Genomic DNA, 25,509 nt, shown 5'->3' with positions numbered 1-25,509 from the left:
AAGTTCTCAAATGAACATAATCTACCCAGCAAGTATATACACAAATGGTGTTTCACAAACCAAGTATATGGAAGTGTCGTGGCCGAGCGGTTAAGAACACCGAATTCAAACTCTGGTGTTTCTGATCAGCAGAGTGTGGGTTCGAGTCCCCAGCCGTGACACTTGTGTCCTTAAGCAAGACACATAACCATTGCTTCGTCCTTCGGATGGGACGTTAAGCCGTTGGTCCCATGTGTTGTGTAACGCATGTAAAAGAACCCAGTGCACTTATCGAAAAGAGAAGGGGTTCGCCCCGGTGTTCCTGGCTGTGGCTGCTGTATGCGCCATAGCACCTTGTAAACCCTTATAAGGTGCTAACTAATTGGGTCTCACAATATATATTGCTTACATGTACTTCAAAGTGAATCAAAGACTGAAAATCATAAATCACTCGTTAAATTGATGTCTTGAATTGAGATGCAACAGGTTCGAACCCGGCCCGAAACCCCCATGCACTTCAGAAAGTACATGTACAGGTATATAAATATTAGATACATCAGCGAAAGAAAACTGTTATGGGTTCATTAGATTGAGATTCAAAGGAAAGAGGCAATGACTACTTGACTTGTTTGACAACTCTTTGGGTCATGTTTCAGTGCAATAATGCTTTCGTACATGAGATGCATTATTGTAAGTTGTCAATAGAGGGCGGTATATAAGATGAGTGGTACACTCTCAACAAAAACAACAGCACCCAGTAGTGGTATGCACTGCTGGGATTAGAGCCATTGCATACGACATCACACTCTCAAAAAGGAGGCAGATCATTGGACAATAGCTGTGCTGTGCGTACAAACTTGCGTGTGACCTCAGCGTACATACCTGTAGCATTTAGCGTTTAGCAAGACGGAGCTATTGTTTTCTTACACAGAACAGAATGCACCTCCGACCAATGCGCGTAATTTTGGGTGTCAACTCTCTTTCGTGCATGTTTGTATATGATTTTAACACCCAAAATGACACCCAGGATAGGCACATGTGAGTACGCTGCGCGTATTGCAATGGGTCCCATTGCAGGTTGGTCCCATGGGTTGTGTAACGCATGTAAAAGAACCCAGTGCACTTATCGAATAGAGAAGGGGTTTACCCTGGTGTTCCTGGCTGTGGCTGCTGTATGCGCTGTAGCACTTACCAAACCCTTATAAGGTGCTACATAAATGGTCTCAGAATCCATCACTGCAATAACATATCTTTTTGAAATTTTGTATATACTCAGTGCCTTGAGTACCTTCTATGGTAGATACATGCGATTTATAAGACTTTGATATTATTATAATATTATTATTCACCCCCATAATCATGGTTATGTATAGCAGGTCAAATATATACAACATGTAAGTCAACCTTTACACTGCGGCTTCTTTTATAAGTTTATAAGTTTATATCTACATAAATGCCCGTCTAATTTATAAAATTATTTCATTATTGTTTCATTACATCTTCATTCTCTCAGGATCACACACACTGCATGGAAAGTTTTTGAAAATTCAGACTTTGTCATTTTCATGTCAAGGTTTTTTTTTACTGAGAAATAACTTGAGGCAGAGGTCGCCCTAAGCTGCGATGGGTAGACAACGTCAAAAAGTGGGGCTGGTAGAAGAGCTGAGAATATAATAATTAATAATTTTGGGGGCTAATCATCCTTACTCCCAGCTAAGAGCTGAATTGTGAAGGACGCGGCTACAACGTGTTCGAGAAGCAGGCATGCAAGGGTGCCTTTGGCTGCCAGCCACATCAACCCATTATGACCACGGAGCACAGCCAAAGATCGAAAGTGTTTGATTTTTCCCGAGGGAGGAAAACCGCATGTCTGGAAAGCCCTTGTGGCACAGCAGAGAACCAACGCACACTTCAACTCACATAATTATTATTATGGCCCTGGCCGGGTATCAACCGGGGTCACTTTGGTGAGAAGTGAGGGCTTTACGCACAAGCCAACCATGCCATCCGATTGAAAAGAGCAGCGATTGAAAGAGAGCAGGTGATGGCGACCACTCCAGGAGTGCGCCCCAATAACAATATGAGGACGAGGCGGCCATGCACGCAAGTCTTTGCACAATGATGAAGATGATGGCCTTTACATGTACTGTACATGTATACATGTGTAAATAAGTAGGTAGAGTTTACAATGGAGCTTTCATGTTGACAATATCTATGATCTTTTTCAAAACCATGGCTCCGGCTTAGGTTTCGCCTTTGGCTTGGGGTTCTGTCTGGCTATTCCCTCAGCTGACATAGAGGGCGTTCACAAGCTGTCACAGACTACAGCCGAGTCAGAACTCTCTGTGTTCTATTTATATGGCAATTTTTCTGGATCTTCACATTGAGTAATACGTATGCAGCCTTTAAAATGGAAGAAATAATATCTTGTGCTACCATTTCATTTATGATTCATTTTAAACTAGGATCCTTTCCTTGCTCCAAGTTGACTGTAAAAGTTGCCTCGTGTGACAAGGCCCTAAGAGTCTACTTCAGCAGCGTGGCTTCAAGTAGAACTAGAGAAACTCAGCTCGCTGGTTTGTCGTTGGAGAGAACGTCCTTGCCTGAAGCCGTCCACCAGACCAATCACGTTGGGCCGCTCATCAAAGAAATCCACAATGGCAGGCTCTGTCAGCATCGACGCCAAAAACTGTTCGAACGTAATCTCCCAAGCCGGTTCGTTCTTATCGAGACCGGTCAGCGATCCTGGTCTCTGAAGCCTCATTGGGGAGTCACCAGCACCTGTCACCAGCTGAGGAGTGGCACCCCCGGGATGTACCAATATAGGTGTAGTACCCCCTGATGCAGCATCATTGGACACCATCTGAACATCTGCAAGCATATTGACAAGTTCAAAATCATCAGAAGATTGGTTGGCAGTATCACCGCCCGCCACTTTCTCTGACATATCTTGCAACTTCCCTACCTCACCAAGCAAAGAGTCTTCTTGACTACCAGCGACCTCTGACCCTTCAGTGACCTCTGAGGCTGCAATGACCTCTGCTGCACTATGAGTCGGAGTTCCTTTCTTGAATTTCTTGCCGACCTCTCCGAGCTCAAATAGAAGAGAGCCAACGGTGGCGATTGCACGGTAAAGCTGTTGCTCCTTGGGATGTTCGACGAACATGTCGTACATCGTCTTCAAGAGTTGAATAAATTGGTCCTGTAAACAAAGTTAACATAAATCGATAAACAATTATATTAAATAAGAATACAATGTGTATATTTTTGTATGTACTGTGTTACGCCCGAACGAAGTAATTTTATCTGTATTATTATTATTATTATTATTATAATTATTATTATTACACACATGTATTAATGTTTACACATTGTACCAAGCTAATCAATCACTTAACCATTCCCTGCCCTCATAGGTACCCATTTACCCCTAAGCAATATAGTTTATGAGTCTTGCTCGGGACACAAGTGCAATGACTGGGATTTTTTAACCTGGGCCATATTCTCGGAGCTGCTGAAGCAGAAAAAGTAGCTACAAGTAAGCATAACAAAAATCATGCTTACCAGAATAAGGTTACCATCCAAAATACCATGTAACCTGTACAATTAATGATTGGTATTCTGCTTATTTTTGCTAAGCACATAGTTTGTCAGCAATAGGCTGTGTCCGAAACGACGACTTCGGCTACAGCTACGTCTAGATCAGCACGTCTACCAGTGTTGAAGAATAGGCAGACGCGCGCGATCTAGCCGTAGCTGTAGCCGAAGTCGCCGTTTCGGACACGGCCATATTGTCTGCAGAAGCAGCTCTATGATACCAAACCCTGATTACAATGGGAAACTCTAGGCTCTTGGTGGCAGCAGACTTACCAGGTCAAAATTCTAGTTGAACCTAGTTAAACTGTGTTTAACTGGAACTAGTTGAAAACCAGTTGAAAAACTAGTTAAATACAGTTAAAACCAGTTGGTTTAATATGGAAAATGGACAGACACCAACTGGTTTTTAATTTAAACCTAGTTGAACACAGTTAAACCTAGTCCAAACCAGTTGGTTAATATGGAAAATGGACGAGTTTGGTCACTATCCAGTTGAACCAGTTGACCCCAGTTAACTGGGTTCAACTGCAATTTTGACCTGGGTTACCAGGTAAATTTACATTATTACGTTTTTCTGAGCGTGCTCACATGACCGAGAACAATGGATTTTACCTGGTAAGTCTGCTGCCACCAAGAGTCCTAAAATTCTCCCATTCGGGGGACAATTTTGTACATCTCCCTACCTGGTTTATTCGGGGGACATGCTTGTACCCCTTCTTCCTTTTGGCTTCTTCTTTCTCCTCCTCCCACTTCCGAAGATAAAACCGGTACCCCTCCCTCTCGGCTTCCATCTCATCTAATGTGGATGAAAGATCATAAATAGTTTCAGAAAGGTGGTACAGCGGAGTGGTACCTGTGACTCTAGCGAGGTACCGTTTAAGTATGTACAATGTCTAGGCCTATGTCTTATAGAGAGAGATAAACAATCATGGAAGTTTATTATTAAAAGTGAAAACTTATAAAGCGCACGAATCGGCTCATGGAGCTAAATATAAAGAATAACATAGGCCTACACATGTCTAATAATCAAAATGGAAATGTAAGCCTAAGCTAAGAAGACATCCAGAATACAATACATGTGGTAGGGCAATACAAAATACAGAGAAACTGTTGTACAATAAATAACTTGTTGTCTTAACTACAATTGTACGTTCATGTCTTCTGAGGCAGTTTGAAAGCAACCAATTCCAGAAGTTTTTAAGAAAGAAAACAATTCAGTTATTTATTATTATTATCACAGTTAATTGAAGCAGGTGGCCCAAAGGCCAAAATCGCTTCAATATACAAAGTTAAAAGAACTTAAAACTATTACAGTTAAAATTACAGAAATACAACAAACACAAGAGCCAGTGGCTTTAGAAATACATAGCCAATTGAAAACAAGACCAAAATCATTTCAATGTACAAAGTTTAAAGAACAAACATTGCATTAAAATATCACAAGGTTGAAATTACAAAAATATAAAAGACACAAGAGCCAAGTGTCTTAAGCAATATACATGATATACAGCAAATTGAAATAAGGCCAAAACCATATCAATGTACGAAGTTAAAAGAACAAAAATTGCATTAAAATATCACAAGGTTGAAATGACAAGAATACAACAAATACAAGAGACAAGTGGCTTAAGCAATACACATGATATACAGCAAATTGAAATAAGGCCAAAATCATTTCAATGTACAAAGTTAAAAGAAAAAAAGTTGCGTTTAAAAATCACAAAGTTGAAATGACAAAAAAATACAACAAACACGAGAGACTCTAGCAATACACAGCAAATTGAAAGACAAGACAGAAATCATTTCAATGTACAAGGTTAAAAGAACAAATAAAACATTTGTTGGAGTTGAGCAAAGTTAATATCCCTTGTGGTTTATTACTTGCTGTTAAAAGATTCAAACATCTTGTTTTACTTTACCTCTTTTATTTGTGGATTGTTCTCCTTCCAGCAAGACAGTCTGAAGTTCATCTCCCGTCGGATCAAAGACGTCTCCTTTTGTTTCTTCCTCTTCATTGTCCTCCTCTGTAGGTGGGGTCTTTGAGGTTGATTCGGAAGAAGTTTGCCCTGACAAGTCTTCAGAGTTTTCGGGCGAGGATTGAGTCTTGTCTGCACTATCACAGATTGGTATCGGTTCCTGGCAATTTTTAAAAAATCATCTTGGTTTAAATCATGCGGACAGACATGAAAAGTGTGAGAGTCTCGATTTCTGATCCCTAACAAAGTCTTTCCGAAGGCTAACTGAACACACAACTTACATAAACAGGCAACATTATTATTGTTTGGTAATTTCACTTAAAATTACAAAAATACAAGTACATGTAATATATACAATCTGAATAAACCTTTACAAATATGAAACATTAAAAGGAATTCAACTAGATTATAATCAACCAACCTATCTTTAAAAAAAACAGCAGGCAAAGGGGGTGCAACAAAGTTTTTAAAAGGGGGAAGGCAGAAAAGGTGGGAGTAACAATACAAAAGTAACAAATGACAACAGAATAGACAGGTTTGCAAGGACTGTCAACAAGAGGTGATTAATTAAGAGTATAAATCATTTGAGGTTGAACAAACAAAAATTTACTATAGCGGGATTTGAACCAATGACCTCCGGATTAACATGCCAGCGCTCCACCAACTGAGCTATCTAGCCCTACTGTCAGTTCTCCCTATTTTATCAATATATAGAGTACCAGTCAGAAGCCGAACAATCATTATGGTTTATTATTTGATAAGAGTATGTTAGCGTTACATACGCAGTCAAGATTGAAAAACATGAAAAGAGAGAGGGGGGGGTTGTGAGAGATGTAAGGTTCTTACTGGAGGATGTTCTGAGGTAGGCGTCTTGAGAGTGTTTTCAAAATACTCGACGGCGTCGAGGGCAGCCTCTGCTTCGTCTGGTTCCTCTGGGGAGGGTTGGCCGACGGTACTGTCTCCATCTGAAGAGGAGAGAAGATGAAAATGCCATCATTATCAAAACCCCAAAATCACACTGCAGGGACAATCCCCAGGTAATCAAACCCCAGGAAAGCCCTATCATTTTCCAACCCCTTTAATAATATTAATAATATAAAATAATGATAAAATGCATTTATATGGTGCCTTATGTACCCCAAAGTGTCTCACAATAAAAAAAACAAAAAAACACAGACAATAAATTAAGTGCACAGAAAGCCGCCAGGCAATAGAAATAAACCAAACTAACCTAGATTAAAAATGCGAAACAAAGCATTGGGAAAAACCACAATGAAAGATATAACTACCAGTCTGAGTGTCTCCAGACACACTCTCCATGTCTTCAGGGAGGAGAGCTGGAGGCAGATGGAGGTTGTAGAGAAGACGTAGACGCTCTGGTAACTCCCCTCGACACATGATGCCTAGACCCCAAGAAAACTCACGGAAGTTGATCAAGTGATCTCTGTCTTCGTCTAGAAGCTGAAAACAAACCCCAAATATTTATGAATGTATTGTTTTGATTTATGTTAGTACATTGTATAACACTACAATCCCAGCCATATCTGGTATGAACAGAAAGCGAGGTAACTACCACATTAATTTAACGATTCCCCCTACAACCACTTTTGGGCTGTGTTCCTTCACATGATTGTCCGAAGTTTGGAAGATAATCTTTGAAAATGTTCAGAAATCAGAAAACAGTTCTAATAAAACCTCTAGCCCTGTTTATCAAGCTAAAGGTATTCCTTTAAGCCAACTCAACTCCTTAGATGTGTGCAGCCCAAGAGCCAAGTTGCTCACATGTAGCTGTATCAAAACCTTCTGAAACTATTCATATTTACCCTGAATGCCCTGAGTCCCGAAGGCATTCCTGAAACCACTGCAGCTCCTTAGCAGTATGCAGCCCCGGAAACCAAATTAGCCAATCAAAACCTTCTGAAACTATTCATATTTACCCTGAATGCCCTGAGTCCCGAAGGCATTCCTGAAACCACTACAGCTCCTTAGCAGTATGCAGCCCCGGAAACCAAATTAGCCAATCAAAACCTTCTGAATCTGTTCATATTTACCCTGAATGCCCTGATAGCGAGCAGGTCAGCCTGAGTCCCAAAGGCCCACGGCGAGAAAGTCAAAAATAACGTCCGGAACTTCTCGATATCAATTTTAAAAGTTGTCAGGAAATGCTGTGTTTGGTCGAGGACTGGTGTTCCACTTAGTATGTTACTAGATAAATATTCCTCCTGGAAAGACACAACAGGAAGTATTATTGATGGGAGTTGGAAAGAATCAAGTATACAGCGGACTGTGCAAGTCTCGCACGTATCAAAATCGAGAAAACAAGTTAAACACAGACTCTTTTTTAAATGAAATAAAACTCTTCTGCCTCGATTTTGTTCACACAATTGAAAACAAATCAAAATATAGGACGGGATGCTTATTCAACCTCAGTCATAATTATGAAGTACGTATTACAAATGGGGATAGTAAATGTACTATTAGTAAAGAGTACTTTACACACATTAATAATATTTGTATTACCGATGCAAGTTTATCATCCATCAACTTTGTCTGTTTATCAAGCTCTACGACTTTGGCGTAAGCTTTGGCGTAAACTATGTCTGCATTAAAAATACAGATATATGTATTCCATTGGCAATTGAAACAATAAAATCACAAAACAACTCTTATAAAAACAACCACAGTAGGTCTTCTAAACTGTAAGTTAAATACCAATACAGAAAATACAGTAAGACGTACAATTACAGACAATTGACAACTTAAAAGCTACAAAATTTCAAAAGGTCAAAAAATTGCAAACTAACAAATTTGACGCACCTTAAAGATAGTATACAGCTCTTCTAGTTCTTGTGTATTGAATGGCACCTCTCCAGCTAGACTACGAACGACGGTCCGTCGAGCGGTGTCCTCGAGCCCCTGTACGACACGTAGTCGCTGATTGAGACGCATCTTCTTGATCTGATCGGTGCGGATGTAGCTGTATTTGGAGTACGCGCTGTGGATGAGGTCTGAGACGTCAACATCTGGCTGTAATGACCGAGAAAATATCACAGCGTCATTAAATTAATTTTGTTGCAGCATAATGATATTTATACAGTGCCTTATGAGAGGGTCTCAAGCTGCTTCACAGGTAAAAGCAGAAGCGAAACTTAAGTTTACAGCAAAAGTAACCAATAAGCAAAACATAATAGTCAGTAAAAATTATTAAAAGCCTAATTTTAAAAGTACAATATACTTAAAAATAAAGTTTAAAAACTCTGCCGAAAATTAAAAACAAGCAAATCGTGGGTTTGAATCCCACCCGAGTAACATGCCTGTGATATTTTTTCACAGGACTCGGGAAATTACTGAGTATACAGTGCTAACACACATCGGTGTATGGGTAAAAACCAAAATTAATATTCTTTATCCCCGGTGCAAATTTAAGATCTCTTATATCGTTGCGGTACCCGCTGCCAAAACATAGGATTCGAACTGCCTCTAGCTGCCGGGCAACCTCGGTAGTCTAGTTGGTAAGACACTGCTCTAGAATTGCAAGGGTCGTGGGTTCGAATCCCACCTGAGTAACAAGCCGGTGATATTTGTTCACAGGACTCGGGAAAGTACTGAGTATACAGTGCTAACACACATCGGTGTATGGGTAAAAACCAAAATTAATAAGCAAATCGATGTATGAGTGGTGAGGTTACAAGCTAGACACCCACGGCCTAGGATCTTCAGTATTTGTAAAACAATAGAAATCTAAAATAATGATAACAAATTTGCAAAAACAATGTGCAAATTAAAGCCAAAAAGCATAACATACATGTAACAAAGCTAGTCCATGATGTTATCAGAGATGTGCCCACTTTCTTCATATCAGAGAGAAACTTAAAACTTTGTATTTTATCTCACCTTTCTATTGATGGTCATCCCGCCCAGTGTTGACGTATGAGGCATATGGGGCATTGAAGTGTCTTTGTTACGAACACTCTCCAAGTACGTGCTCAACACGGTCATGGCCATTCCGTCGTCCTCACACTTCATCAACTGGTCGTAGTTGGTGCTGAGAACTGCGAGAGCGATTTGAAAAATGACTCGGGCTCCGTCGTAGAAGAAACAGTCCATGATCTGGACTGCACTCTCAAACGGCATGACGCTATAATGTAAGACAACAAAATATTTATTATTTATTAATCATCCGGTGATCCGTATCACTCCTGTGTATATGGCAAGGCTGGGACAAGAAGGAAAGGAAAGCCCAACGACATTAAAGGAACACGCTGCCTTGGATCGGTCGAGTTGGTCTTTGAAAAGCATTTGTAACCGTTTGTTATAGAATGCATAGGCCCCTAGATGATTAGAAAGATATTTTCAAAGTAGAATACAATGATCCACACAAGTATCACTCAAAATTGCGTGGTTTTCCTTTTACCTCGTCGACAAACACGGTCGGCCAATTATGGGAATCCCATAAATGGTCGATTGTAGTAGTTTGCAAAGTAAAAGGAAAACCACACAATTTTGAGGCAGATGTGTGTGGATCATTGTATTCTACTTTTTAAACATCTTTCTAACCATATACATTTTATAACAAACGGTTACAAGCGCTTTTCAAAGACCAACTCGACCGATCCAAGGCAATGTGTTTCTTTAAGAAGACAAGCTTAGTATCTCACCTGATGAAGATGGTAAGAAACCATGACAGAGAGATCATGCTGAGAATTCCAAGCTTCTCCATCTTAGTGTATAAATCTGGCAAGTATTCCTTGGTCAGAGCTTCAAAAACTCCTGTAGAGAAAAATAAAAATGACTTACATTTAAAGGGATGGTACATGTATTAAACGTTTGGCAATCACTCTTAAAATTAATGTTAATAAAAACTTCAGCTAAGAAGCCTTCAGCGGCTTTCGATAGTATAAAGCATTTTGAGAATCTTTTTCATTGAAGTAATGTGGTTTAAAACATACCAGTCATCATTATTTGGCTATGAAATTACTGCCCCAACGCTCCAAAAGTTAACATTTAATATTGAATAGATGCAATCCAAAATGGATAATTATAAGATGCTTCACAGCGTCATTTCCTGAGAATGTGTTCCTCGTCATTTGTCCGATGAGACTTGGAGCAAGTTCGGGTGGCGACCATTTGTCAACCACTAGTCAATGTTCCATGGTTTATCTATGCATTCAATACATCCTGGGTACCAGGCAAAATCAACCAATGGTCGACTATAGTCGACTATAGTGCCTCACTCGAACTTGCTCAAGGTTGTATCATGGTGGACAAGGTTTGAGTCCACATGGAATCATTCACAATGTTTTCAAAGGTTTTTTCAGAATTTTCAGCGAAGAGTGGGCAAGTTTCCATGGTTGTCTAGTGGTAAGACATCTGCTCTAGCAATTTACCAACCTTGGTCAATGAGGGCGCCAACAACACGCGTATTGTAATAATCCGGTAGTAGTCTCTCGCATATCGCCGTTAGCAACCAGAATGCTTCCTCCTCATTTGCATACAGTAGGAGGACAGAGGTCACAATATTCATGGCTTGACAGTAACCTGGTGAGAAAAAACATTTGATCCTATCATCTCATATTCAAATACTTTTGCTTGTCTACAAGGATCTGCTCCAGAGTACAATACTAATCTGTTCCTTCAACATCATCCCTCAATGAATCATTGATTATCCAATTTTTTTTCACTTGTTGTTCCTAAAACTCACTCCTTATGGGGAGATCGTGCTTTCGCAGATGCTGGATCTTCCCTGTGGCCGGGGAATACTACTTTCGCTTAGTGAATCGAAGGGACTTCCGGTTAACTTTACTGTCATGGAGTGAGTTCTTACTTGGTCTCTCACCTATACTTGGGTTTCTATAAGCGAAGGCAGTCAGGGCCAGGAGTGAGTTCTTAATTGGTCTCTTACCTATACTTGGGTTTCTATAAGCATAGGCCGTCAAGAACCTGCGTAATGCAGCGATTGATCAAGTTCTTAATTGGTCTCTTACCTATACTTGGGTTTCTATAAGCGTGGGCAGTCAGGACCTGGAGTGAGTTCTTAATTGGTCTCTTACCCGATACTTGGGTTTCTATAAGAAGCATAGGCTGTCAGGAACCAGCGTAATGCAGCGGTTGATCATGTTCTTAATTGGTATCTTACCTATACTTGGGTTCCTATACGCGTAGGCAGTCAAGACTCGTCGTAACGCAGCAATACCAAGCTCTGATTGGAAGGCTGGGTGTTCTGGGAGGGATCGGTGAAGATCTCGTTCGATCTCATCAGTCGCAATGCTGTCTTTCCCTAGGCTCTGCTCCACCAAAGACTGATAGTAACCAGCTTGGGTCGCCATCTGAAAAATTCCATACACATTGCTTTTTGAACAATGAAATGGGTGATTTGGAGTAGAATTACACACAAATGTATGCCAGTTATGGAGTTGGAAGTAGTAAAAGCTTTAAGCATGCAGCGGATACATGTACATACACTTGTCACCCGATGACTTACCAACCACGACCAGTCTAAATATTAAAAGCATACCAAGGGGTCTTTGTTATGTGAACTCAATCAATCAATCACTATATAACTTTCAGAAATCAACCTAAATACAACCAAATTTATACAAACTAAAAAGCACCACTACAACCAAAATGATAATATAAAAAACAAGAAGAAACAAAATATAATAATAGCAATAACAATAATGTGGCATTTCAGGCCAAACACGAGCCCTTTAGCTTACCTCATTGACAGCACCAGAGAAGAGTAGCCAGATTTCGCCTCGTAGACCCTCTGGAATTCCCTTAACAATCAATTCCTGGGTGTCAACAGTCCGATACATCGATACCCCCCTGAACATACACAAACAAAGAATATCTCTCAGACATTTTCTCAGTCATGAGCCCAATTTTCTTAGCAGTTTTCTTAGCTTAGCAAAAAGAGGTTACGTCAGTGTATACATTTTAGCAGTCTGGCTGGTGACCTTTTGTTTATTTGTTTGTTTAGATGATCTTCCCATCATGGGAACTCGGCAAATTCCCACAACGCTGAAAACAGCCAATCTCTCTCAAACCTCTTTCACTGCTAAGCAAAATTTGTCCAAGTTTAGCAATTTGTTGAGCTGACAATTTTATACCACAAGAACTTAACTAACAAATGCATTCAATTTGATAGCATAAAATTATATGAATTGCTTCATACATGTAAGTAAAATCTTTCCTAAAGAAAAGACAGTTTTCTACCCATCTTTTTCCCAACAGCATGTTACAGGAAACAATACTATTTTTGTGTTAGGCCGAACTTTACCTTCCAAACTCCTTGAAGTGAATATCCCATAAGTGCGTCTTGACGGACTCCTTGACAGAAATCTCGTCCGATCCTCGTCGATTGAACAACGTGATCAACGCCGGCTGCAACTGGACCGACAAACTGTTTGAGAGATCGTTGGTATCGTCTGAATGGGGGTAATCAATCAATCTATCAATCAATCAATCAATCAATCAAAAGTCATTTAAAGAGCGCAAAAATCAAAAGTTTGCTCAATATTCAAACATGTTTTTAGAAACGCAATACCAAAATTCATTTCACTGTATAGTTTTATTTTACAGGTGACAATAAAACATCACACTGCTTTAGCACACAATGTTTCCCATCACCGCAGCTGCCTGCTTAGCAGAAACCGGTCACCAGCCAAAATAACATGTGAAGACTATTGTGCATATGACTGGTTTCCTGTGAATTTCTTAGCATGAATATTTTAATAAGCAATATTTATCAGCTCTGTGAAAATGGACCGTGGATGTACAACATGATCAATGCAGACTAAAGCTGATAGGGTGTTTATGCAAAGACTATTTTCAGAGAAATTGTTTTGCAGGTCAACAAGTCGCTCATTACAATTATGGTGCAATCTACATTGTAAACATGCATTACCTAAAATGCGCACTACACTGTATAACACAAGGGCTTGCCCTTAACTTTTTCAGTTACTAGCCAGCATGAATAGTTATAGTTTGTCATTTCACTTGTCCGCAAGCTTTTTCACTGGTTTAAAGGTTTCCTTCAACATTGTCAATTGTCATCTAGCATGGGATTCGTAAGTTGAACTGATGTGAAGTGGTTTACATGTAGCAATGGTAAGTAATAAACGAGCCAGCCGGACCACCTAGAGAGAATTCTGACTGAGCATCAGGTGTTTTAACTGTCATTTTGGCCAGCGGACCACTATAATAATAATAATAAAACAGTATTTATATAATTGCCAAATTGCCAAAGGATACAAGGCGCTGAGAAGGAAAGAAGAGGGAAAAAGACAGAACAAAGATAAAGATGACCAGCTACGAAGAGGCAAAAAGGTGGGTTTTGAGAGCACGTTTGAAGGCTGGGACACTGTTTGAGCTTCTGGTAAGGGTAGAGAATTCCATAGTCGGGGAGCAGCAATTGAAAATGCCCTGTCACCTGCAAGTTCATGGGTTTTGTGAACTGAAAGGTATTTACCAGTAGAAGAGCGAAGAGAGTAAGAAGATGTCTGGAGTGAAAGGAGAGAGGAGAGATAATCTGGGGCACAGTGATTGAGGGATTTATATGTGTGGACCATTGTACGGAATTGAATGCGTTGGGCACTATTAAGGGAGAACACTGAAAATACAGAAAGTACAGTGAAACTGACTCACAAAATGGTGCATCCAAGATTGGCTCAGAACTCAAAAGGTCTAGAGTGCAGATTAAGCAATTTTTACAAAATTAGTTTTGTTTACTTTTGAGCTCCTGTGAAATGAAGTTATTTGATCAAGAGTGGGCTCAAAAGGAATTATTTGACAAAAAGATGATGTGGTGATTGCTTAAGTGGTGAAATGTTTGCCTGACAACCGGACATTTTGAATGATTTGGCATGTTTGGGGTTGAACAAAGTAAAATTGACTCAAGCAGGGTTTGAACCAATGACATCAGGATTATCTGCCGGCTCTCTACCAACCGAGCTACCTAGCTCTATAAGGGCGTGGAGTGCGATTGAACTTTGACCCCAAAAGAAGATAAAAAACATGGTGAAGATGACATGAAACAATGGTGATTCTAAGGGATCTGTTCTACCTGGGCTCATGCCAATAGCTGGGTTAAGATACATGTAGGGATTGGCGAACATGGACATGTTAGTTCCCATACCCGGTGATGTCGCCGAGCCGAAAGAACCTGTTGTTAGAAAACAAACAATACACCATGCACAGCCAAGATAGGAAAACAAACAGTTAAACACTGACTACTTGTCAAAATCTATAAAAATGCTAAAATATCTATAAAGGTAGATAGTGCTATAATATCTTGAAAGTGCTTTTATATCTTGTCAATATCTAGCAAGGTGCTATTGTTGCGTTAGAAATGAATAGGTCTACTGCTACAAAACTGTAGCAGGACGCGCTAAATTTTTTCGTATTTCACGAGCGCGCATGTGATAACGAATTTATCTTCCAGTCTCACTTGCAACGCGCAAAATTTTTTCACGCGCACAAAGTTTAGAATGTATTTTTTGCACTGTCCGTATACAGAGCGTGACAAAATGACATTTCACAATACGCACTGTGTAATAAAAACAGAGGAAGTAGGATATAAAACAGAGGTCGTAGCATATATGTTTTTATCCCCCTAGTAGTTCGAGCTTTTGATTGGTGGATTAGCGCGTACTGGAAGATAAAGCGCTATATTCCCAGGTCAAAATTGCAGTTGAACCCAGTTAACTGGGGTCAACTGGTTCAACTGGATAGTGACCAAACTCGTCCATTTTCCATATTAACCAACTGGTTTGGACTAGGTTTAACTGTGTTCAACTAGGTTTAAATTATAAACCAGTTGGTGTCTGTCCATTTTCCACATTAAACCAACTGGTTTTAACTGTATTTAACTAGTTTATCAACTAGAATTTTGACCTGGGTTATGAAGCGCTATTATTATTATTTCTATTATTAGTATTAATACCATGCAGAGCCATGCAAGAAAAAACAACAGACAGTAAACATGCATCAAGTATTTCTACTACTTGAAAAAATTAAATCTGCCCAACTTTCAAACTGCGTAATGGGTTGACTAAATTTGCTTTATTTATATACAGCCAACCCTCATTTGATAGAGTACTGTTATAAAGAGTCTTTGTTTATAAAGAGTACATTCTGAAGTCCACTATTCTACTTTTTAAAATATTTTCATTTTCTTAGAAAATTTTCATTTTTATTCTGAGATATTGCCATCACAAGGTGAGGGCTACACTTGACTGATTTTTGGCTCTCGACCCAAATCAACTGGCACCAGGGGCACATTGCCTTCTACCCCTGGGGCTGAAACAGGGTTACCCCCCGTCACAGTCTCTTTAAAAATACAATCTGATTGTTATTCAACTACCTGTTCTTGATTAATTTTGACAAGACCCCTTGGTGCACCATAAAAACTAAATTTGAGCCCTTCTAACAAAGTAACCACTTCATCTAAATATAAACAGCCCCAAAACCGACTAATAAACTAACACAAAAGTTTGGCAAGAAACCCATCAGGGACAATTCTAAATACGAAAAGCGCAATCTAAAAAGAAAAGAGTTTGATTAAACTTACAATGAAAACTAAAATCATCATCATTAGTTACCATGGTGTAATATGACATGTGGTCTGGTGTATAAAATAAACACACAGTGGGTTAGTACAACAAACACATAGCAACTCCCATGCAACAAATCAATGAAGTCTGGAATATAGACCATAAAATACGGCCACGCCCAAAAAGACCCCTTGTATTTGCGGCCATTGTTTATGAAACAGCGCGTGTTAAAAGCTATCATTGGCTGAGAGTTGTGCGCAGCACCTACATGCGGACATGTTTCCAATATTTGTCATATCAAACATTTTGTCAAAGATGGCGGTCAATGACGTCATGTACAATCCATCGACCGACAACTGCAGCAGTGGCTATCCTGAAAGGGCTTATTCTTTAATGTTATCGCTGCTGCAACAGCCATAGCCGTAGGCAAAGTCACTGAATTTGCACATGGCTTTCAGACATCATTCACATTACATGAGAACAGAAGAGCCAAAGAACTCAAACAGACACAAAATGTACACAGCTTAAAGCCATTTTGAGGTATGGTGATTTGATGAACAACATACACACTGTCTGGGCACCGTCTGTCTATATTAAAAGTGTGACATCTTTTCTGCCATGAATTGCCTTGGAATGCACATAGTCGGTCTTGTTATAGAACCAGTCAGGTTGGCTCAGTGGTTTGTGTCCCTGCCTTTCACCTCAGTGGATCTCGGTTCGATATCTCGGTTCGATACCCGGACCGGAGCCTTGCATGTGGATTGGGTTTATCAGTCCCTGCCTGCATGGGTTTTCCCTGTAGGGGTTTTACCACACACATCTTAAACTGAAACTTCTTGATTGTTTTCTCTACAAACAGTTGGTGTGTTTAATATTTCCATTAGGGTGCTTTGAATTTATCATTCAGATTCAGATTCAGATTCAGATTCAGATTCATTGGAAAGCACCATTACTAAAACAAGGGTGTTACATTTCATATTGCACCCTTACCTGATTTGTTGCTGGTGTTACTGCTGGTACTTCCTAGACTCCCTAAGCTGCTGCTAATTTGTGCCAGGGATTTAGCCGGTAGCTCCACTAGACTGTTGCTACTATTGGAACCGATGGACACACTGTCACTGCGATGCCTAACAGAAATAAAAAGCTAGTAAATAGATTTGTTTGTGATGACAAAGCTTACACTATAAAACTCACTGAAATCACATTTAGCATAATAAACAACAAGGGAACTGACTGGACAATTGTGCTTGATTACTTATAGAAAAATATATAATTATAGAGAAAAAGTTGCATCCTTTTAACCACTTACGTTGGATGACATGTTAACATGCGAAAGGTTTCTGGAATGGCCTCCGACGGATGTTTTTCAATCCACAGGCAAATCACCCATTTAGAATTCCAACCCACGATCTTTGCATTGGTAGAGCAGATGTCTGACCAACTAGACCAACAACCTAGCCCGATGACTAAAGGCAGTTTGAATCCTATGTGTGAACAGCGCAGGGCTTGATTTAGACACTAGCCCAGCGTGCAATCACTAGTCAAGAGTGCCAAGTCACCACCAAGGACTAGTGGAAAATTTGTGCGGGCTGAGTCAAAACTACAGCTGACTAGCCCGACAGGCTAGTTAAGGAAAAAAGTGCAAGGGCTGCAGCGGCTTCCGCAACAATTTAATAGAAATAGTTTGACTTCTCACTTGCAACCCCAAAACAAAGATACTGCCAATATAAAGAGCTTGATGGGTCTTCATCTCACCTTGTGTTTTCTGTTGTCTTGGAGAGGAAGTCTGCGATGTGATGAACCAAGAAATCTCTGTCTCTTAACGACGCAAACAAAATGGTCATCTGCAAACAAGCAAAGTATCCTTGAAAAATTAGACGCAATATTTAAAGAGAAGGTACACCATTTGTATGTTGGAAAAGTAAATGGATTTCTATCCTGGCTCTATCAGTTCAGTAAACGTGTTAATTCCTGGGCACAATTTCATAAAGCAGCTTAAGCACAAGAATTTGCTAAGCAAAACAAAATGATGCTCACCAAAGTAAGGTTACCAGCCAAGATACCATGTTATATGTAACATTTCTTACTGGTATCCTGTTTATTTCTGCTAAGCAGGGATTTCCCAGGCCAAAATTCCAGTTGAACCTAGTTAACTGGGGTCAACTGGTTCAACTGGATAGTGACCAAACTCGTCCATTTTCCATATTAACCAACTGGTTTGGACTAGGTTTAACTGTGTTCAACTAGGTTGAAATTATAAACCAGTTGGTCTCTGTCCATTTTCCATATTAAACCAACTGGTTTTAACTGTGTTTAACTAGTTTATCAACTGGTTTCAACTAGTTCTAGTTAAACCCAGTTTAACTAGGTTCAACTGGAATTTCGACCTGGGTTGATAAGCATTAAGTGCCGAATGGGAAAATGTAATACAAGTTACCTTTGATCTTGTTGAAACATGTAATCCATTCTGAATCACAGATGAATTCTCAACTTTCTCGATGACGGTGACTTCACGCATTGGAATCACAACATGAACAAGGTTCTTCAACTGAAAAAAAACCCAAGTAATTAGAAGAAAACGATTCAGAGGTGCTCCTTTGATAAAGATGGGGTAGTGTGGCTGAGCGGTCAAGAGCACTGAACTCAAGCTCTGGTGTTTCTGATCAGAAGAGTGTGGGTTTGTGTGGGTCCACATGGTCTAGTGACTTCAGGACTTGCATTCACAGGGTTGTGGGTTCGAATCCTACCAAGCTAACTGTGGTCCAGTGGTTAGACTGCAGGACTTGCAATCAGAATGTTGTAGGTTCGAATCCTATCAAGCTAACTGTGGTCCAGTGGTTAGACTGCTGGACTTGCAATCAGAATGTTGTGGGTTCGAATCCTACCAAACAAACCACTGATTTCACATTGACTAGAGTAAGTATTGTCATCTAGCATGTCGAGTTACTGAATCACAATTTCTTGATTTGTGCAATTCATAATCATAGACGCTAAACCAATGTATGACTGAGAGAGATTGGCTGTTGCCAGCTTGGTGTGTATATCCCTTGTGGGAGTTTGCCGAGTTCCCTTGATCATCTAAACAAACAAACAAACATTCTGAAGTGTTGCAGGCCTAGAATTACAAGAAGGTCACAACCTCCCTTGACCTTGTCTTGGCCTTGGTGCCCCTTCAAGTTTTCCAATGGAAGTGCCCTTTGCAAAATGAAAATGGCCTTGCCCTCTCAAAGATGAAAATTCAGACCAAATTTTCTTACCCTACTAGCGAAGCACATGTAGTTACGTGACAGGTAGAGGACACCATTAACATGTGTCTTGTTGTATGGGGTCCACAGAGTACATGGTACATTACCATCCAGTTTCTCAATGCTAGGCAGACGAAATACTTGTCTGAAAAGAAATAGAAAAGTTCATGAGAATAAAGAAGGAGTTTTAAATTTGGGTGGTCGAGTTTGCTTTCCTGAAAGTTTCTTGGATTCAGAACAAGAATTAGAACATGAAATGAAATATACAAGTTCGTATTTTGAAGTTCAATTTATAAAGCAGGTTTGCTTCACCTGTAAGCTTCACTCCTTAGCCGAGCATCCAGGTCTCTCTTCAAGGATGACACTTTCTTCTTCTTTTTGCTGAAAAAAAAATTGGAGAGAAAATAATTTAGTGGCTATTTCATGGTGTGTCATGTCCTAGATGTCCTAGAGCACCGGATTCAAACTCTGGTGTTTCTGATCAGCAGAGAGTTGGTTCAAACCCCTGTTGTGAAACCCGAGTCCTTAAGCAAGACACTTAACCATTATGCCTCATCCTTTGGATGGGACGCAAAGCCATTGGTCTGGCAATTATCAAAAAAGAAAGGGTTTGCCGCGGTGTTCCTGGTTTGAATGGCAGCAAGTTGCGCCACAGCACTTTGTAAATCATTACACAATGCTATGTAAAAGGAGTAGTTCTCATAATTCAAACATTGTCCCACAAACCTTGCAGGAAAATACTTTTAAAGCGCCTTGCGTGTCACTGAGGATGGGTATGCACGCTATATAAGAAGCCACTATTATTATTAGTATTCAAAGTTATGCAACCTTTTTTTAATTAATAGTGTTAGCCGCAGCACAAAGTTTGAAACGCCACTTACTTGATTCTCGTTCTCGTTGGAAGATCTTTGTCTTGCTCAAAGCTTTCTTCAGAGAGCAGTTGTCTCATTGCGATATTGGCAAGTTGCTCCATCAGTCCGAACGTCTCCATCGGACGAACGAACATCGAGAAGTAATAATCCAGGTCTCGGGTCGATAGTTTGATGCTCTCTGGGAAAATAACTGCATTGCTTTTCTCAAGATGCTGGAAGATTAAGAACAAGTCGGGTTTCAACTTATGATAGTGAGCCATTGCTAATGTGATTGGTATAAAACATGTTACCATGTCAGGCTCCTAGTGGATGCTACCCATGCCTACATCCTTCCAGGCTGTGAAGGGGGTAACCCTGTTTCAGCCCCAGGAGTAGGTGGCTCCTAGTGGATGCTACCCATGCCTACATCCTTACAGACTGTGATGGGAATAACCCTGTTTCAGCCCCAGGAGTAGGTGGCTCCTAGTGGATGCTACCCATGCCTACATCCTTACAGGCTGTGAAGGGGGTAACCATGTGACAGCCCCAGGAGTAGGTGGCTCCTAGTGGATGATACCCATGCCTACATCCTTACAGACTGTGAAGGGGGTAACCCTGTTTCAGCCCCAGGAGTAGGTGGCTCCTAGTGGATGATACCCATGCCTACATCCTTACAGACTGTGAAGGGGGTAACCATGTGACAGCCCCAGGAGTAGCTGGCTCCTAGTGGATGATACCCATGCCTACATCCTTACAGACTGTGAAGGGGGTAACCCTGTTTCAGCCCCAGGAGTAGGTGGCTCCTAGTGGATGATACCCATGCCTACATCCTTACAGACTGTGAAGGGGGTAACCATGTGACAGCCCCAGGAGTAGATGACCCAAATTAGTTAAGTGTAGCCCTCACCTTGAAGTGGCCGTCCGGCCTTGTGAGTTGAGTATTACCTCAAAACTAAAATATTTTAAAAATAAAAAGAGGCAGCTATTACCGTGACGTCAGTCCAGCGTATGAATAATCTCGCCTCGGTGCCCATTAGAAATGAGTAGAAGTAGAGATGGTTCACGCTGAGGTACATCCAACCCTGCCGAGGGACTTTACTCTTCCAATAACTGCATGAATAATCTGTATAAACAGAGGAAGACAAAATTATGCACTTTATTATATGTTTTTGAATGCTATGTGTGTTTAACCTTTTTACACTAATAAATATTCACACTGAATACTCGGTACTTTTCTGAGTTCTGTGTAAAAAATCCACAGGCAAAGATTTTGGGTGGGACTCTCAAAATATGAATTCAAACTGTAAAACTATTGAATAAAACTTACAGTTGACGAGCTTTTCATCTTCAGGCACTTTGAAGAGTCGATGCCATTTCTCACATGCTGACTTGAAGGCCTTGCTTTCTTCATCAACTGTGTGTTAAAAACAAAAAAAGTAAGTGAAATTCTATAGTTTTTAACTAAACTGCTCACAAAAAGTAAGGAAACTTTTTTCAATCCAGTATATTTGTTATTATTTAATACTCTCTTTGTATATGGTATATATCATTGCAAAGCTGAACTGTTCCTCTTTAAAATGATACTACAATTGCAATGATTACATATTGCTGGACTTGACCACGTTAATGAGAATGAGACAAAGTCACAAATCAAATGTGCCAAAATTAGCAATTTTGTGTTACTGTGTGATGAACGATCAAATTGACACTGTAATTCAAACAAGCAAGACAACTTACTGATCTTAATCCACTTAATTGAGTTTCCTTACTTTTTGTGAGCAGTTTATACTAATAATTAGGTTGGCTCTTATATAGTGCAATTCCAAAGATTATCATCCTTGGTCACCGGGCCATTTATTTCATTCTTTGAAGAATCTCAGCTCCATGGAGAGTATGCAGCCTCCACTGTCATGTACAGCACCATACTAAATAATGATACCAATAATAACTAGTTCTTTTTACAATAACCGCATCAATGCGCTTTACATTAGTGCCCGGTCATAAAGCCTATAACATTCCTATAATCTTTCTCAGCTCACTGGTGGGGAGCTTACAGCCCTGGGCTGCCGTGGTGCTTCAAAGGCTTTTTCATACTCAATATCACCCTCTGCCCTCACAGGTACCCACTTATACCCCTGGGTGAAGAGAAGCAATTATAATAAAGCATCTTGCTCAAGGACACAAGTGTCATGACCAGGATTCGAACCCAAATCCTGATGACTTTAGCCACGAGAACTCAAGTCCAGTGCACTAGAAGCAGTTATAGTAAAGCCTCTTGCTCAAGGACAGACCTGGGCCCAATTTCATAGCACTGCTAAGCACAAAAATTTGCTTAGCATGAAAGGACTAGCAAACAACAGCTGAATACCAGTAAGAAGCAACATGCAAAGACTGGAAACCTGGCTGGCATTCCTGATTTTATAAAGGCAGAAATTTCATGCTAAGCAAATTTGTGTGCTTAGCAGCGCTATGAAATTGGGCCCAGGATTTGAACCCACACCCCAATGACTTAGCCACTAGAACACTCAGACATAACATAACACTGCCTCAAAATCTGTTTTTCTTTTCTCACCTTCTTTGGGGGATTCTTCAGCCGTTTCTAAATTCGCAACCAGGCTTTCTATTTTACACTTCACAAACTCTGTAATGTCCTCTTCAGCTTCAAACGCACCTGCACAGGAAAAACAAAACATATATCGGACCCAGGACCTAGAATTTCAACTTTGAGAGGGTAAAGGCCTGGGCCCAATTTTGCTAAGCACAAAAATTTGCTTAGCATGAAATTTCTTCCTTGATAAAAACAGGATTTCCAACCAAATTCCCACGATATTTTCAGGATAAGCAAACAACAGCTGAATACCAGTAACAAGAAATATGCAACAAATGGAAATTTTGTTGGTAATCCTGTTTATATCAAGGAGGAAATTTCATGCTAAGCAAATTGTTGTGCTTAGCAGCTCTATGAAAATGGGCCCTGGTCACACAGGCCTCAATAACCAAACGAAAACGAGAACGTAAAAAATGCATGCCCTCGATTTGTTGAATAAGCATGGGCGTATTCTGCGTGGAGCAATTCAACCAATAGAATGCATTCTCTTTGCGTCGTTATTGTTATCGTTTTCGTTATCGCTGCAGTGTGACTCGGCCTCAAGGACATTTTCATTTTGCAAAAGGCACTTTCATAGGGAAATCTTCAAGTCTATGATAAACTTTTGAAGGGGCACCGGGGCAAAGACCTGAAGAAACAATTCTATGGCTTCTGCGTAATTCCAGGCCGGGAACCCTGAAACATCTCCTGGGTTACGTGCTTTTTGTGTCAGTGTGAGTGGAGGTGAGTGCTCACACGATGTTTCATGAGATTTGTTCCAGCCAATTAAGTAACATTAAATTTCTCATGATACACAAGTTATTTGCATCAATGTGAACGGAGGTTAAAACTCACCCAGGGTTTCCATCAGATTCTGTTCCAGCCATTCCCAATGAACATTGATGTCTTTATTGTGTACAGCAGTGGCAACAGCTGAGAACAAAAAAAGGAAAAACAACTGTTGACATTTTCACATCTTGCCAAATATCAAGAAAAGGCAATGAGATATCAATAACAGCAATTTATAGGATTTGAGGCATTGCATGGTGAGGTATCAATACATTTGGTTTGTGGTAATACAACGTGTGTGTATCTACTTGCCAGATAGACTTTGTTCTTAGAGAACTGTCTATCTTTATTCTACTACCGCGGAGTAGATTTATCTGATGTTCGGGAGGCTTCTCAGTTCTGAAAAGAACTGTCCTGCTTTTGAACTACCACCTGGGCGGAAGGTATAGAAAACTGGCTGGGACTACTAACTTTAGCTTATAGGATCGTAATTAACTGCACAACCGCGGAGTCAGTTCTTGAATTGCTGTGGGTTATTTCCAGCCCTAAGCTAATGATAACCTACTGTAGCTGACTTCAGTGTTTGGAGTCTGATGTAGAATGCGATACGGCAGAGCTTTAGAGTCTAGCACTGAGTCTAAGGTACCGATGAAGAGAGAGGTCAAACTACCTCCGCCGTGACCTTTACGCCGTTGAAGAACAAAGTAAGGATTGGCTCGTTGTGTTATCCTGCAGGAAAATAAGAATCAACAAGGAATGAAAGAAACACCGTTTGATTGGCAATTAAATTGTTCGCAAGCTCCAGGCCTGATACTTCACGGAGGCAATGAAAATTGTCTCCATGTGTGTTTTTTTTTGTTTTTTTTTGTTTTTTACTGTTCAGAGTTTATTTTTACAAACCAATTTTAAAATATGGTTCAAACTGTTGATTGAGTTCGTAATCCTAGTGTTTTCATTGACAAATTACACAAAACAAAATATTCTCTTTAATTTGTTATTACTAATTATTATTAATTATTACAACAAGAAGTCAAGATTACAATAACAATTATTAAATTATTCTTATTATTATTTATTAGTGTTAAATTAATAATAACTTTAAAAGTTAAACTGCAGTGCAGTGTGAGCCTGTGATTGTGAAAACTGTGTGTGTGGACTTTTGTTTTTGTGAATTTTTTATTAAATTCCTTTGTTTTGTAAATCATAAGGTTTATCGCGAAAAGCAAAATATCAAGAGAGGGCACTGTTGAACCCACACACAGGTATAGGCGTTGCGTGCGTGAGTCGTAGAAACTGCATAGAAACCGCACCATATTCCTTCCCACAACACAATGCATTGCGTTTCTGAATCGCGATACACCTTTGTAATTATTTCTTCTAAATCTAAATTTGATTCTGTTTTTGTAAAAACATTCCTGGTCCAGTAAAAGTTTTGAGCTAGTACAAGCCCTGCGATCTTGTTGTGGATTGTTTTGAATCACCACTCCAAATCCATCCCTGGATTGAAGGAGGAAGAAACGCCCCCTCCCCATGCATTTGTACACAGGATGGGAGGGCTGATTGAATCTGCTGCGTACAGCTGTTTTCCAAAAATAATCTAAAATTTTGACAAGACATAAAAAACACCTAAATATCTCCTTTTAAACACATCAACAGATTATTTACTTACCATAGAGCATTTGCCAGCAAAACTTCTTCAGGCCTCACCCACATTTTTCAGGCGATCCGTTTAGGATTCAAGTAGAAAAACTTGAATTCATTTGGGAATAAATGACGTTCCTTCCGAACTTATTTCTGTTTTTGTTGTAATTATTTGCATGCACTTAGTCTGGTGTCAAAGTCTCTTTGGTTTATATTTACATTTACACGTGTCGAAGTCAATACTTCAGACTTACTACGTGTTTTGCTAGTCTTGTCTACAAGACTGTATGT

General features: G+C 39.9%; 1 protein-coding gene across 3 annotated transcripts; it reads right to left on the bottom strand.

Annotated features, from left to right (window-relative positions):
- Window positions 1-1,855: 1,855 nt before the first annotated feature.
- Window positions 1,856-25,366, bottom strand: LOC117299366 (TBC1 domain family member 9-like). 3 transcript variants are annotated; one of them, XM_033782899.1, is made up of 27 exons: window positions 25,247-25,366; window positions 24,143-24,306; window positions 23,644-23,721; window positions 22,774-22,872; window positions 21,529-21,615; window positions 21,191-21,324; window positions 20,232-20,434; window positions 19,663-19,731; window positions 19,363-19,495; window positions 18,543-18,653; window positions 17,861-17,949; window positions 17,096-17,232; window positions 16,123-16,176; window positions 12,832-12,979; window positions 12,269-12,377; window positions 11,689-11,878; window positions 10,944-11,090; window positions 10,211-10,322; window positions 9,447-9,690; window positions 8,370-8,579; window positions 7,604-7,774; window positions 6,842-7,013; window positions 6,399-6,517; window positions 5,496-5,712; window positions 4,260-4,372; window positions 2,945-3,181; window positions 2,680-2,850 (listed from the first exon to the last, which is right to left on the bottom strand). In XM_033782899.1, exons 1-27 carry the CDS (start codon window positions 25,288-25,290, stop codon window positions 2,764-2,766), a joined length of 3,678 nt encoding a protein of 1,225 aa, XP_033638790.1. In that variant the 5' UTR covers window positions 25,291-25,366; the 3' UTR covers window positions 2,680-2,763. The 3 variants fall into 3 exon arrangements, with proteins under 3 accessions (XP_033638788.1, XP_033638789.1, XP_033638790.1); XM_033782897.1 differs by having other exon boundaries at window positions 1,856-3,181; XM_033782898.1 differs by lacking the exon at window positions 16,123-16,176 and having other exon boundaries at window positions 1,856-3,181.
- Between the last annotated feature and the right edge of the window lie 143 nt (window positions 25,367-25,509).

The sequence above is a fragment of the Asterias rubens genome, chromosome 14 (genome assembly GCF_902459465.1).
Source record: "Asterias rubens chromosome 14, eAstRub1.3, whole genome shotgun sequence".
NCBI classification, from domain to species: Eukaryota; Metazoa; Echinodermata; class Asteroidea; order Forcipulatida; family Asteriidae; genus Asterias; species Asterias rubens.
Note: the sequence above shows the minus strand (reverse complement) of the source record. Positions and strands in the feature narration are given on the sequence as shown.